This window comes from Pan paniscus, chromosome 7 (genome assembly GCF_029289425.2).
Source record: "Pan paniscus chromosome 7, NHGRI_mPanPan1-v2.0_pri, whole genome shotgun sequence".
Lineage (NCBI taxonomy): Eukaryota > Metazoa > Chordata > Mammalia > Primates > Hominidae > Pan > Pan paniscus.
The window spans coordinates 148,302,138-148,317,365 of record NC_073256.2 but is presented as its reverse complement, the minus strand read 5'-3'; the positions used below and the strand labels follow the sequence as shown (position 1 = coordinate 148,317,365).

The 15,228-nt window shown below is 40.2% G+C and overlaps 1 protein-coding gene across 4 annotated transcripts in view; it reads left to right on the top strand.

The window, feature by feature from the left end:
- Positions 1–15,228, top strand: part of ADCY8 (adenylate cyclase 8) — a 261,872-nt gene that overhangs the window by 95,381 nt on the left and 151,263 nt on the right. For all 4 annotated transcript variants that reach the window (XM_055116960.2, XM_034966610.3, XM_008955471.4 and 1 more), the window contains exons 4-5: positions 2,784–2,895; positions 9,047–9,174. In XM_055116960.2, coding sequence (XP_054972935.1) covers positions 2,784–2,895; positions 9,047–9,174 — 240 coding nt within the window. The remainder of the gene's footprint in view (positions 1–2,783; positions 2,896–9,046; positions 9,175–15,228) is intronic.

Sequence of the window (15,228 nt, the reverse complement as noted above, 5' to 3'; positions counted from 1 at the left end):
GGATGATGCTATCATCTGCTCACTACTTTATCTCCACTGCCTGGTGTATAATAGTCATTTAATTAATAAGCTGTTGAATGAATAAATAAATTGGTAAACCATTCTTGCCATAGACAGATGGATGCTAGTAGCTTTGGGCTTATGGATTCATAAAGGGAATGTGTTAAACCAAGTGATCTAAGAGCCTGTCCACTTCCCACCTGTCATAGCAACGACTTTTCTTTCTTCAAAAGTAGCATAGTTGAGCAATAAAGAGGATGGATGCCAGAGCCAGGCTTCCTGGTTCAAATTCTAGCTCTTCATGATTATAGGCAAGATACGTAGGCCTCAGTTCCATAAAATGGAGAAGAACATGATAGGTTCTCCCTCATAAGTTACATGGAATAAATGAATGAATACATGTAGGGCTCTCAGAGCATTACCAAGTCCACAGTGAATACTCTGTAAGTGTTGCTGCTGCCTGGCAGTTCAGGCTTCATCAACAGTTAGGAATGCTTTTAGCTACAAGTAATACATAATCGAATGAATGGCCATATTATTTTCTACCTCTGTTACCTCTCTCTTCTCTTTCTTTCTCAAATATAACATGCAATTATAGTATAATTTTGTAAAATGATGATAACAAAAGCTAACACGTTTAAGGAACATTTACTATGCTGGCAATTGCCAGGTGATGTGATAAACACTACCCACTAATGAGGCAAGTATGACAGTTATCTCCAGTTTACAGAGCTAGGGCTTACAGAAGTTCAGGAAGTTGCCCAAGGTCATAGAATTCCTAAGTGGTGAGCTAAGATTTGAACCCAGATCTATCTAGACTCAAATTCTGTGCATATGACTATATGTTCTGCCACCACGGAACTGTAGAAGACAATGGCAGTATAGTCACTCTGCCAAAGGTAGCTTAGTAAACTGAAAATCTATTGGCATCATGTCCATGCTTAAATCCCATTCACTAGCTTTCCATCACTTTCAGGACAAAGTCTACATTCTTCATCCTGGCTTACCAGCCCCTTCTCCATCATTGCCCCACCTGTATTTCTGACCTCATCTCTCTCTTCTTTCTAGCCTCCTTGCTCAGTGATACCTTCTGACTGGCTGCCCTTGAATTACTGCAGAACCTTGATACATATACTTATTCTTCCACCAGACCCTAGAATGTACTGTTCTCTCTGCTCAGAGCATCAATCCTCCCAATCACTTCGCTCATCACATTCTTCAAGAACCAGCTGGGACTTTTCTCTACTGGGAGACTCCTGATCCCTCTGTGGCTGGTCAACCCCAATATGTCGTTCAATCACAGTGATCATCACCCTGCACTGTTTCCATTTTTCTTTTTGTCTTTCCAGCTCCATTCCTCAGACTCAGCATCTTGAGGAAAGGCACTAGGTCTTATATATCATTTAATCTAACTTTCTAGCCCAGTGCCTAGCTGAACACATAGTAAATATATAAATGTTTGCTGAAAGAATGAGCCATTCAATAATTAACTAAAGCAATAGATCTAAGGATTCCTAATGATTTCATGAATGGACTTTGCGGAAGGTAAAAATCCCTTTAAGTGAGGTGCAAAATTTTGAACGCTCGTACATTTTTGGGAGAGATAATCCATAGTCTATGTCAAATTCTTAAAAGCGTTTGTAAAGGAGATGAATTTTAAGAATTATTGAATACATGTGGTGACTGACGTAAGTCAACACATTCCACAATGTCTTCTAGCCCAATTACCTATTTCATTAAAACTAAATTACACTCATAGGCTGATTGTAAGACTTGTCATTATTTTAGGCAACACTAAGAAAAGATGTAAAAAGCTCAACACAGCTAAAGTGATCAATTGTAAGACACATCTCACTTTCAGAGAGGATGAAAAATGAGAAATGATCAAATATGGTATCCTGTTTTGTGTCCTATCTTTCCTTTCAGAGGTCCCTGAGATGACATGGTAAGATAATTGGAGCAATATCCCTCAGTGCAATTCAACCAAATGGACAATCCTAGCTATGCCATGTGCCACTAGTGAGATGCTGGGCAAGTCTCCTTGCATCTCTGAGCCTCAGTTTCCTCATGGGCTAAATGGAGAGAACTATGCTTGCCCCACAGAGTAACTGGATGGCTTAACCAAGAGAGTAACCTGGCTTTTAGAAGGCTTTTGGAAGCTGCCCTGTCCCTTATACCAGACCATATACATAGAACAAGACCTCACCGAACTGAAATCTTTAGTAATGTGAGAGTATTGGGAAATTAATTATTCTGCCTGAGGTCTCCCAGATTTGCCACCTATTGTCATAATTTTTGAGAAATGCCTATTTACCTGCCATTTTGGGTACTGTACCTGTCATTGGGTTCAAGATGATGAGGTTTTCGGTTCTGCCCCTGCCCCTTGTGACCATTTTACTCTGTGTTCATTGCATGTGCATTGCTGTTCATTGTGAAAATATAGAGATAATTCATAAAGTTTCATCTTGCTTTTCACAAGAAATTGATATCTTCATGGTGACAAATTCTTTTGGATTGTTTGCACTGCCCACTCTACACAGCCCTGCACAGGAAAAAAGGGCTTCCTGTTGTCCCCTTGTCCTTCCTGAGCTCCTGAGTGGACTCTCTGCTGAGATATTTATTAAATACTGAGACATTCCTCCTGACTCTCATGGCAGCAAGAGCTAAAATCTCAGAGCACAAAGACAGTTTATCTGCTGGGATGGTGTTGATGTGTATCCCAAGATGGACTAAAATATTAATATACTTTCTCCCCCCACCCCCACCCTCTTCCCCGTGTTTAGTATTCTTTTTGCAGATGTTAAAGGATTTACCAACCTCTCCACGACCTTGTCTGCTCAGGAGCTGGTCAGGATGCTCAACGAGCTCTTTGCCAGATTTGATCGACTGGCCCATGTGAGTTGAATTTAATTCCCTCCTCGTCTTTTGCAGGAGTGAGGGACTGCATATGGAATAAGGAATGAGAAGGATTCAGCCTTCTTCCCCAATGTCATTACCATTCTGCATCCTGTCCCTAGGCATGGACCCTGACCCTTTCACATTCTGGGGACTGATGTTAGCTATTTACAGGTCTCAGGCAGGAGGTTTGTCAGATTAATTTTCTCAATTGAGAGACAGCTGGTTGAGTGACAATCAAACCCAAGTCCTTTTTATCTGCTTTCCACGCCCCTATCATTGCTTCCCCTTGCACGTGGCCAGGTGCCATCCAGCTGCAGCTTCAGTGCTCATGTATGCAGTAATGATGGCCTGCAGTTTCCCAGCCAACCCTGGCCATCTGGGATGAATTAGCATGTTCTCAAAAACCAGTAATCTGCTGGGCCATCCCACCACCATCTTGATCAACCTAACTTAAGAGCTTTGTTTTTAACCAACAAGACAGTACCTTCATTTTCCAGCTGACTTGATCAGAGCTAAGCTAGAAAACAGATTAAAGGAGATGAACATTTGCTATCAAAACACAGATTCATAGTCCTAAAGCCACTTGAGTTACGAAGTAATATCATTATCACACTGTACTTTAGAGTGGGCTTTGGGTTCAAATAGACATCTTAATTTCCTGCTGTGTAAAGTGTGTATGTTAGTGCCAACTTCACAGAGCTATAATGAGAATTAAATAAGACCACATCAGTGGGAGTTCATTTTTAGAGCATCAAAATGTCCTCTCTTAAGGCTGCCTCACTCTATGGGAAATACATTAATACTTACATTTAAGCACCTACTAGGTATTGTACATGCTGCTATGTGTTAGGAATATGAGAATGATGAAAACACACCTCCTCCCTTCCTAGAATTAAGTCTAGTTAGGTATTCATAAATAGGTAAGGAATGTAAAATGTGCCATGTGTTATGAGGAAGGTAAGTCTGGGGGCCATGGAAACACAGAGGCAACACATGACCTTTAGATGAGAGAAGACTTCTTGAAGAAAGTGACTCTTAAGCTGAGTCTTAAAAATGATATAAATAATACAATAGAATACTGTTCAGCAATAAAAATAGGATTATCCACTCTTACGTGCAACACCAATGAATCTCAAGTGCAGTATGCCAAGTGAAAGAAACCAGATACAAAAGGCTAGGTATTTTATGACTCCATTTACAAGACATCCTATAAAAGGTACAATTACAGAGGCAGAAAACAGATAATTAGCTGCAAGGAGGGCTGGGAATGGCGTAAGCATATGGATAGCAATGGAGCATGGGTTGGGGTGATTTGGGGGATTACATAGCTGATTTATATTTTTATTATGGTGGTTGTTTTATTATTACAGTTTTGTAGAGAGAAGGCATGGAGCCCCACAGTCAGACAGACATGGATTTGAATTTGTCAAGCAGGTGATTTTATTATACATAATTTATACGCTAATTAGCAAGGCAAAGAAATCAGAGCAGGATATTTTATGCAGAGGAGAAAACAAGCATAAAGATGTTACTCTGTATTTGTGAAGAAACCAGAAGAGATTGCTAGAGGATAAAGTGCAGGGTAGGAAGTGGTGGAGATGAGGCTAGAAAGACAGGCAGGGACTTGTCAAGCAACCTTAGTATAAATTTCAGCTACTGAACAGCTACTAGCTAGGAGACTGACGGGGGCGGAGGAGGAAGTGGAAACTGAGGGATCCTCCTAATAGGAGGGTTGGTTTTAGCTGGAGGGCTAGGGACTGGGGAAAAACATGTATACCATTTCCTTTTATTGTTGCATCAGTGGTGGTTGGTATCAGTTACACATAGCTATTCCATTTCCTATTATGGTTCTGATATTTTTTATCAAAGATGCCAAGATGAACAAAAACGGCCATCCAAAGGCCATTGGCAGATGTGATTAAGGTGCGTTTCTGGTGTCACAGTAAACCCTGCTGACCCAGAGAAAGAGAAAGGGTACTTTTTCAGGTACTGTGCAAGACTGAAAAGACAAAACCAGTCCTTCCCCTCAGGATGCTCAGAGTCTGGCAAGGGAAAATCACATGTGAATGCATAGCAGCCTCCATGGAGAGGGCAAGAAGATCAGGCTTCCAGGGTGCTGTGTGTCTGACGAGAAGAGGCCATCCTAGGGAACTTCAACCTTATCTACAGTTTCATTTTTACTAGGACAATATATTCACGTACTACTTACGTGATTACAATTAGATAAAATACTATAAAGTTTTTTGGGATTTCTAACTTTTTAGAAAAGTACACTGATAGCACTAATGTTTTTGCTTTGAGAGTCTTTTTCATTTGTATTGAGTTTTTCTGCTTATAAAAGTTATACATGTTCATTACATAAAATTCAAACATCAAAGATGTACACAATGCAAAGTATACATCCCTGTGATTCTACCCTGTGAACAATATAACCATCTTTGATAATTTGGTGCATTCATCTCCTAATTTTTGTCTATTGTCTGTGTGTGCAGTTTCATAAACTCTTGGGAATTTTCCAAGATTTTGATAATGTCAAAGTCATCAAGACAAGAGGAAAGGATTGCAATAAGGCCAACTCAATAAAATTTTCAAGAAGATCCTCACCCTACTTTATTTTTCTTTTTGAATATTTTTTTCCAAAGCAGTCTGTCTTCCTTTATGTGAACTTTTCAAGGTAGTTTCTGGTACAAATAAGTTATTCAGATATTACTGTCAAGTCATCTGACAGCTCATAGTATTTGATCAGAAAAATGTGTCTGCAAATTGACAGACCTTGACAGATAAGAATCCAGGCCTTTAATGTATTATATATATTACATACATTTTATTTTTTTGTATAAAATAATTTTATATAATATATATGCATATATACAACCATGTATTTGGGATCCAAAGAGTTTCAAGGAGGCTACCAGCCCCACATTTTGTTGGAAGAATAACAAACCCTGGACGTGAACATCATCACATCATTATCCAATGTCTGCCTCAGACGAGTAATAAACTATTTTACACAATCTCCTTCTAAAACACACTTTCGTCAGGAGACCTACCATTCTGGACTTTGCCATAATTCCTGCAGTTTTGCCAAGAGAGAGCATGGAGCCCCACAATCAGACAAACATGGGTTCGAATTCTTCTTCTGCCTCTTACTTGCCGTGTGGCCTTTCCCTCAAGCCTGCTGTTCCCATCCGTAAAATGACACGTGACTTAGAAAGTGGTCCTGAAGACTGAGATAAGTGTAATGCATTTAGTACATTGCCTGGCACATAGTACATGCTCAATGACTATTAGCTCCTGTCCCCACTATGATTTTTTCCAAAGTGCTTTCACCTCTGTTTTCAGGGAAAGATCATAGATTCAGAGTTGGTGAGGGTGACATCCAGCCCAGGTTGTTACTGTTAGCTAGCTCCTCTGTAGCACAGGAAGCTTCCCCTCTCTCCACTGAGATTTCTGTATCTGTAAAACAGATGTGACTTTACCTGCTCTGCCATGTTCAGAGTTTTATTGTGAAGCTCAACGAAAAAAGATAAGGAGCAGCATGTTGAACATTGAGAAGGCTACTTCCAGGTGTCAGTTGTCATTGTCATTGTTAAGTAATGGCCAAGCTTACTCTGTTGTGTATTAAGGACAAGATAGATTATTTTGGCACTTGTCACATATGAGGAATTGAAACCCACATACAGTGGCTTCAGTGGCTTATCCAAGGTCAAACAGCTGGTAAATTTCCCTGGAATGCAGATGTCAGATTCTTAGACCAAAGTAATTTTTGTTATGCCCCTTTCCCTCATCCCTCCCTGTAGCAAACAGGCAACAGGCCAATCCATGCATCTGATTTTGATGGTACCAGGCTTTCTTTCGCATAAGTCTCTCATATCAACCCGATGCCCCAAAAGACCATTTGCAGATGAAGTCACCAATCCCTGCCTTCCAGTCTCAGTGTTCGGATCTGCAAAATCAGAGTAAGATTTTGGAACACTGGTTCTCAAATTCTCCTTCATGCACAAAAATTGGAAATTTTAAACTTGTGGGCATGAGATTTTAAAAATTATAAAAGCAATGTAGTGAGTTTTCATAATGTTAAATTTATTTAGGTAAAAAGAAAACCTTGCCTTTATTCTGAAGATATGTCTTTCCAGTAGTTCTGGTGTTAAAAATATATTTGCTTTTATAAGTGATGGGGATAGTAGATAGTATTTGGGTTGCTGTTTTTGGTGTTTGTTGATGGATTGTTCATACTTTCTTGACAAAAAAAAAATGTACCCTACAACATCTCTAAACCCTCTGATTTCTTTTTCCATAACAGTCCCACTGACTCCACAAATCTGGGCACTGCTAGCACCAAAGAACAAGAAACCTTCTAAGTTCCATTCTGATCCTGACACCCTCAAGGTCTTAGAAGAAACAACTGAAGGCCTTAAGCTTCTTTTATTTAATGAATCAGACCTAATTGTCAGCTGTGTTGCAAAATTAGCTGCATTGAAGCAGCCAATAGACAGGAGCCCAGATCCCCTAAAAATGATCCTGGGATGGCTGTACATGCTGTCAGAGTTCTGAAGATTGCATCTGGGCCCATTTGGGAAGGTTGACAAGGCTCCAGAAATCTGACAGGAAAGTACCAGAGACAGTTCTGATTCTCTTTTCCCTGTCTAATATTTGTTTTTCTTGGGATAGTATATTTACTTATCCATTACCCAAACATAATGTCCAACTCCTGGTGAGATTGGGAAACCAACACAGTGCTTTACAGCTTGCTACTACAAGGGCATCAACAGTACTGTTGGTCTCTCAGTGGGTACTTTTTATCAATAACTCCCCTTCTCCAGCTCTGGGGCCCTCCTTTTCCCACACAGCCATAGAACCATAAGCCTCTAGGACTTCAGATCTAGAAGGCATCTCAGAGGTCATTCAGCCCCAACAAGCTGCCCAAGGAAACCAAGAGGATATGTCACTTGTCCATGATGAAAAACAGATATGTGAAGGAGCTAGGCCTGGAGTCCAACTCTTCCTCATAGAAAGAGGCAATATTAATTGAGTGCCCCATCTGCCAGGCCCTGTACTGAGCTTTCACTTGCACCATCTCACTTAACCCTCACAGTGGCACAAGGGGACAGGCCCTATGATTATCCCCATTTTATAGATGAGGCACCTGAAGGCCAGAGGTTAGGTAGTTTACCCAAAGACTCACAGAAAAGACAGAGGCAGTATCTGAGATTTGATCCTGTGCAGTGTGACTCGTAAACCAGTGCCCTTGGCTCCCCATGCTATACTACCTTAAGTTCTCTTTCTACTAGAACCTATAACATCTAGCTGCTTCCTATCCAATATAAAAGCATGCATTATTTTCTTAATGCTTGTTGTTCTTTGAAATTTTGTAAGAGTTGTGTCTTTAAGATTGGGAATCCACCACACTAACAACTACTTCTCACCGGTGAAATGGAGATAAAAAACAACCCACCTTAGAGGGTCGTTGTGAGGATGAACTCTGTTTTATTTATAGTGCATAATAGGAGCTATTATTAGTCATCTTTGTGTTAGAGACAATGTTTGCCTTATTATAGGTGCCCAATTGATTTTTAATTTTTTCAATGAACAAACATATAAATTAATAAACGAATAAAAGGATATATAAGAAGACTTAGTTCCTCTTCATAAAGTGCAAATGTCCTTGCTGGAAAGGAACTTTATAGAGTTGAAGTAATAGGAATTCCTAAGTGATGTACATTTTTAAGTGCTTACTATTAAGCTAAAGACTGATGAAAGCCGTTAATTCACAGCTGTTTTTGAGAAGAGAGACATTGCTTGGGGCTGAATTTGTAGGAGATACTATGAGCACTCTGTCAGGCCTGACCAAGTGACAGGTGTGCAGACCATAGAGCTAGTATATAGCAAAGCTTGGATATAACCATGTAGCTTTTGAGCTCAAAACCTAATTTCTTTATGATTCCACTCCACCTCTGGGTCCTTCAAACCCCCGTTTAGGTTACACCTCAAATATTTTAGAAAGACAGTTAGAAGTATATTTCAAAGGTAGGTTCTCCTTACCCCAAGTTGCAGACCACCTAACCCTGCTCGCCTCTTTCTCAAGCCTTTCTGAAGAACTGATCCTTCTGCTGACATAGACCTTTCCCTCTTATCCTGTTCCTTCCAGGAGCATCACTGCCTTCGTATTAAAATCCTGGGGGACTGCTACTACTGCGTGTCTGGACTTCCTGAGCCCCGCCAGGACCATGCCCACTGCTGTGTTGAAATGGGTCTCAGCATGATCAAAACCATCAGGTAATTTGTGATCCCCATCATGTTACCTGGGTCTTCAATGTGCATGATCACAGACCACTTCACCTACCCTTTGTGGTAAATCATATGTATGGTGAAAGGCAGAACCTTTTGACTTATTTCACAAAAACTGTGTGCCCCTTAGTTCTCCCATATAAACCAATCAACCTGTTAGCATCATTGTTTTCTAAGTTTACCTCACTTTTAATTATTTGTGCTACAAGTTTGTATTACAAATGCCCTTGTGGAGATGCAGCAAAGAACAAGATGAGCATAGTCCTTACCTTCAGGGATGTTACAGTGCAGAGAGAGAGATGAATGAAAGAATGAATGAATGAATAAAAAATTTCAATGCAGAACAATAAGCTTTGTGATAAATCAAATCCAAGCGCTTGGGGAAAATAGAGGAGGAAGTTAATTCAACGTAGGATGTTGGGGAAGGCTTTCCGGAATAGAAATGTCTAAGCTGTTGACTGAAAGGTGGGTGGACATTGACAGGATCTTGGAAGTGGAGGGGAGAGTTTTCAAGAGAGGATGGACATGTACAGAAACCAGGATGTGCTGCAATGGCTACTGTGAAGCCTGGGGTGGAAAGAGTAGTGACAGATGGACTGTAGGCTGGCAGCAGCCAGAGCCCATATGACCTTCTCAGTCATGTTAAGAGGTTGCACTTTATCCTATGGCCAATAGGAAATTACTAGAAGGCTGCCACCAGGGTTGGCTTCACGGATGTGTGGCAAGTGCTTTTGGTTTTATTCAGCATATCTGACAAACAGATGATGGATCAAGGGGGAAGGAATTATTGGGGTTGAGGACTCTGGAACTAGGCTGTGTGTGGCTTTCAGACAGAATCTTAGTATTGTCAGCACTCCCCTTGAGGTCCAAACTGGTTGCAGAGCCTCTAAGTGTCACATCCTCACAAAGCCACAGCAAAAGCAGTAACAAGAGGATGCATAGGCAGAAATACACACACACACACACACACACACACACACACACACACACACACGTCAGTGCTTGGGTGACTAACATCCTCAAAAACTCAGACTTAATTGATCTAGGGAAGACCATGGGCTGTTTGTAAGCTTCTCCCATGAGACAAAGGTACAGCCAGCCTTGAAAACCACTGCCTTTAGAGAGATTTTAAAGGTGGAATCAGAGCATACCATGGAAAAATCAGTATAATAGAGGGTTTCTCAAAATGTAGCTTCACAGATATGAACTTTTCACATGAAGTTTTCCCACCTGCAGTAAAAGATATTTCCACAGACAACCCAGTTTTCACAAAGGAAACAAACTAGCAAACATCATATTCTCCCAGAAGCTACCATGAGGAAAAACCACGTTTTGTTGAAAGAAGGCAGTGGGCAATAGGGGTACAGCCTCTAAATGAAAGCTATGTAGCAAAGATGGTCACTCAACAGTCTTCAAGTGGAGTGCTGTCTGTAAACTGCAGGGCCTTTGCTGTCTTCTGCAAACAATTGAGTAGGGTGTGCAGTTGCTGTAGCACATTGTCTTGCAAAAAGGAGCAGCAGGAACTCACCAGACCAGGCACAGGGAGGTGGACTGTCAGGAGGGACACAGAGGTCATGGTTCTGGGTGTCTTAAGGTCAAAATTTGGGATTCTTTCCTTGTCTGGGTAGCATCATATTTTTATTCTTTCAGAAGAGAAGGAATCTGAGGAGCAGGAGACAAAAGCACTCTAAAAACCTTTCTCCCTTTACGCCATCTCTTAATAGAATTTTAAGCATTATCTGGCCAAGCTTTCCTGCCCTACATTAGGCTACCGCCCCAGACTACATTAGGCTGGGCTGGCCAGCTTGGTGATCAAAGTGGATCCAGAGTAATTCTGCATGCATCCAAGCCTCTTTGAAGACAGCTGGATTACCATTCCAGCACAGGGCAAAGAGACTAGGAATTTCCAAAATCTTTTTAGTACCTTTCCATCAGCAGAAGGCATGTGTCCATAGTGACAGCAGCCTACCTCTGGAAAGGCACATGTAGAGCTTTATCATGTCTCAAGAAAAATATCCAGTTGTCACAGTCTTCTTATGTCATTGATCCTATGGAAAGGAAAAATTTTGAGTAGCAATTTCAGAGGCCTTATGCCTCATTTAAGGGATTTATCTGAAAGTCTCCCATAAAGCCAACAAAATGGAATCGGGAGATGTACAAGTGGGATGAGAATTTATGGTACTTTTCTGTGAAGTGAATGATGGAAACCAAACCCTTTACTGTCCCTAATACCAAGTAGGTAGGTAGATAAAGAGACCCAAGATGTCCTCTCTACTATCTCCCTGTCTTCTGTAGAGATGCAGAAGTACTCCACTTTAGGAACTATGGAGAGAGGAATCTATGGGTTCCAACACAGAGTTCCCTTTTGTTTGGGTTTTGGTTAATGGAAAAGGCTGCAGATGATTTTTAACTGCTAATTTGGACACTTCAGAGTTTTTCCCTGAAAACTAGGATGAATTGTAATAATACTTTAACTGGTGTAAAGGGGGACAATGGGACCACGATATGGATCGGATTTGTGTTCCCACCCAAATCTCATGTCAAATTGTAATCCTCAGTGTTGGAGGAGGGGCCCGATGGGAGGTAATTGGATCATGGGGGTGGATTTCCCCATTGCTGTTGTCATGATAGTGAGTGAGTTCTCATGAGAGCTGGTTGTTTATAAGTGTGTAGCACCTCCTTCTTTGCTCTCTTCCTCCTTCTCTGTTATGTAAGATGTGCCTGCTTCCCCTTTACCTTCTGCCATGATTGTAAGTTTCCTGTGGCCTCGCAGCCATGCTTCCTGTACAGCCCGTGGAACTACTTGTTAATTAAACCTCTTTTCTTTATAAATTACCCAGTCTCAGGTAGTTCTTTATAGCAATGCAAGAACAGGCTAACACAGACTGACACCCAGAAGATCAGAGATCTCTACAACTAATTAGGTGTGTGAGCCTTATTCTGTCAATCAGTAAACCCATCAACAAATGTTTATTGAGCTCCACTATGTGTCATGAACTGGGCTAAGCCCTAGAAATACAGTGATAAACATGACACCTGAAGGTCTTTGTACATGGGTGTCCTTTAGGGGAACAATTAAATTTATTGCCTACAAAATGAAAAAATCAGGTCAGACAACTTTGAAGTCTCCACCAGTTCTGAAAATCTGTGATTTATAGCCACATAAACATCAGAGTTTAAGCAGCAAAACTTTCTACAGACTTTCCATAAGGGTTTGTATCTTAGCCTTAAGTAAAAGATATGTTACAGAGATAACATTGGAAAATAAATGAACATCTATAATCAAATACTTTAAGATACTTAGAGCATTATTATTTCTCTTTCTGGAGAGGACCTTATTCTTCCTGATCATTTTATTGAATTTAAGATATCCTTTCTGGAGTTTTGAAATTGAACAGTGAGAAATGATTCAAAGTCTTTTTCAAACTGTATGAATCAAAATCTATTGATATCCAAACAACTCCTTGATTCTAATCTAAGTAACATGAGGTCCAGTATTAATTATTCTAGTTAGCAAGAAAGCATGCTAAAAAGGAATTAATAGGAGCCCTGGAATTAGATAAACCTTGGTTGCAATTGGCTCAGACTTCTATAGTTTCCAGTCTTACTGTCAAATATTTCACTCTGAGGAATGGCTCGTGAACAATATTTGCACCTTAATGTGTTTAGAAGAAAATGCCTGTTACATAGCTTTATGAAAAAGTTAATAATCTTAACCAATTACTGCTTACATAAGATGGAATTTTTTATTCAGCTGCAAAGTTGCTTGTTCCAATTTGAAAACTCGATAGAAGCCATAAAGACTGGAAATGTTCATAATATTATATTGCATATATCATAATGTTAGGTTAATAAACCATTTGTTTACTGGTGTCCCCAGATTTCATGTTGACCCTCCTTATTTGCTGTCAGAAATGGACCCCTGTTTGAGGTTTTGTCTTTCCCTTTCAGCAGCTCTCCTTGTCCCTATTTCTGGCATTTTCTCAAAGTTAGGATACCATCAATCCCCAGAGTGCAGAAAGACAACAAGGGGCCAGTGCTCTGTTGGTAAGATGGCATTTGGATTTTTAGTCACTGTACCTAACAACTCCAATAGTTTCCTTGTTTAGGTGAGATCTATAATTTTTGTGCAAATGGCAAACCAACACTCAAAATGACCCTAGTCTCTTACTCACTGATCAATCCAAACATGTGATAGAAATCCTCTACAACCATAGACATGGGTAGGATAGGGTGCCAATATCACGAAAGGCCAGGGTCGTCTACTGCTAGTTAGTGCATTGGCAGGTTTCAAAGAGGGTGAGGAGTAGTAAAGCCAGTTAATGAAATAGGACTCTCTTGTGATTATTCTCTAACAGAAACATCAATTTGAGTAAGTATTCATATGTGAAAATAGCTTCAAAAGAGCTAAGGAAATCAGGTGAGATGTCATAATACTCAGCTGTAGCACAATAATAATAAAAGGCACATTAAATGGAGTAGGCAGGACAAATTTATATTATATTACCCATATCATCCTTCCCCCATCCCAAGCAGCACAGTGCAGAAAAATATACCATCCATTTGGGGAAAAGAGAAGGAAGTGGGCATAGGACTTTGACTTGGACCCCAACACTGGGCCTGCCACAGTAAAACCCAGCACTAGGCAGACCCTCATGATCCCAAATACCAGGCTGGTACCACAGACTAAGCCTCTACACATGCCCCGATGGCAGATAGGACCACACAGCTCAAGGCTACAAGCTTGCTTGGCCAGTCTGATCTCAGGCGCACACCACTATTAGGTTGACATTAGTGGACCTGGGCTCTGGGCATCCCTTAGCAATGGGAAAGCCTCAGTGGTCCTAGGCTTCTGGCCCACCCAGAAGTAATACCCATGTAGTAGGTACCATGTTTCTAGCAATGTCACTCTGGCTGCAGCTGCCCCAGGCTTCTGGCATGCCCCAGTACCACACCTGCCATAGTGCTTTCCCAGGAAAATCCGGTCTGTGAAGATTATAAGAAGGACTTACTTATTCAACTGAGCAGGGATTGAGGCACAATGATGAAGGTCAAAAATCATCAGGGAAACATGACATCACTAAGAGATAAAATAAGGTGCCAGTGACTGAACCTAAAGAAATGAAGATGTGTGAACTGCCTGCCAAATATTTCAAAATAACTATTTTAAGGAATCCCAGCAAACATGAAGAAAATGCAAAAAAAAATTAATAAAATGAGGAAAATGATAAGTGACCAGAACAAGAAACTTAATGGAGTGATTGAAAATAATTTTTAAAAAGAAATCTGGAGCCAAAAAATATAATAACCAAAATGAAAACTGCAATAGAGAACATCAACAGCAGAATTTCTCAGGCAGAAGAAAGAAATTGCGAACACCAACACAGGTTATTTGAAAATATACAGTCAAAGAAGAAAAAAGAATAAAGAAGTATAAAGAAAGCTTACAAGATTTATAGGACAACATCAAAAGAGCAAATATTCAAGTCATGGGGGTTTTAGAGGAGAAAAATAAGATAAAGGGGTAGAAAGCTTATTTAAACAAATAGTAGCAGGAAACATTCCAAACTTGGAAAAAGGTGTAAATATCCAGGTACCTGAAAGTCAAAGCTCTCCAATCAGATTCAACCCAAATAAGAATAGCCAAAGAAACATAATAATCAAACTATTAAAATCAAAGACAAAAAGAAGATCCTGAAAGCAACAACAACAAAAAGAAGCAAATACCATATATAGGAGTCCCAATATGGTTAACATCAGAATCCTCAGCAGAAACCTTACAGACTAGGAGAAAGTGGGAGACATATTCAAAGTGCTGAAGGGAAATGAGAAACCTGCCAGACAAAAATACTATACCTAGCAAAACTGTCCTTTAGAAATGAAGGGAGATTAAGACTTTTCCAGACAAACAAAAGCTGAGGGAATTCATCACCACCAGACTTGTCTTATAAGAAACGCTAAAGGAAGTTCTAGCTGAAAGAAAAGGATGCTAATGAGTATCATAAAAACATTTGAAAGTGTAGAACTCACTGGTAAAAATAA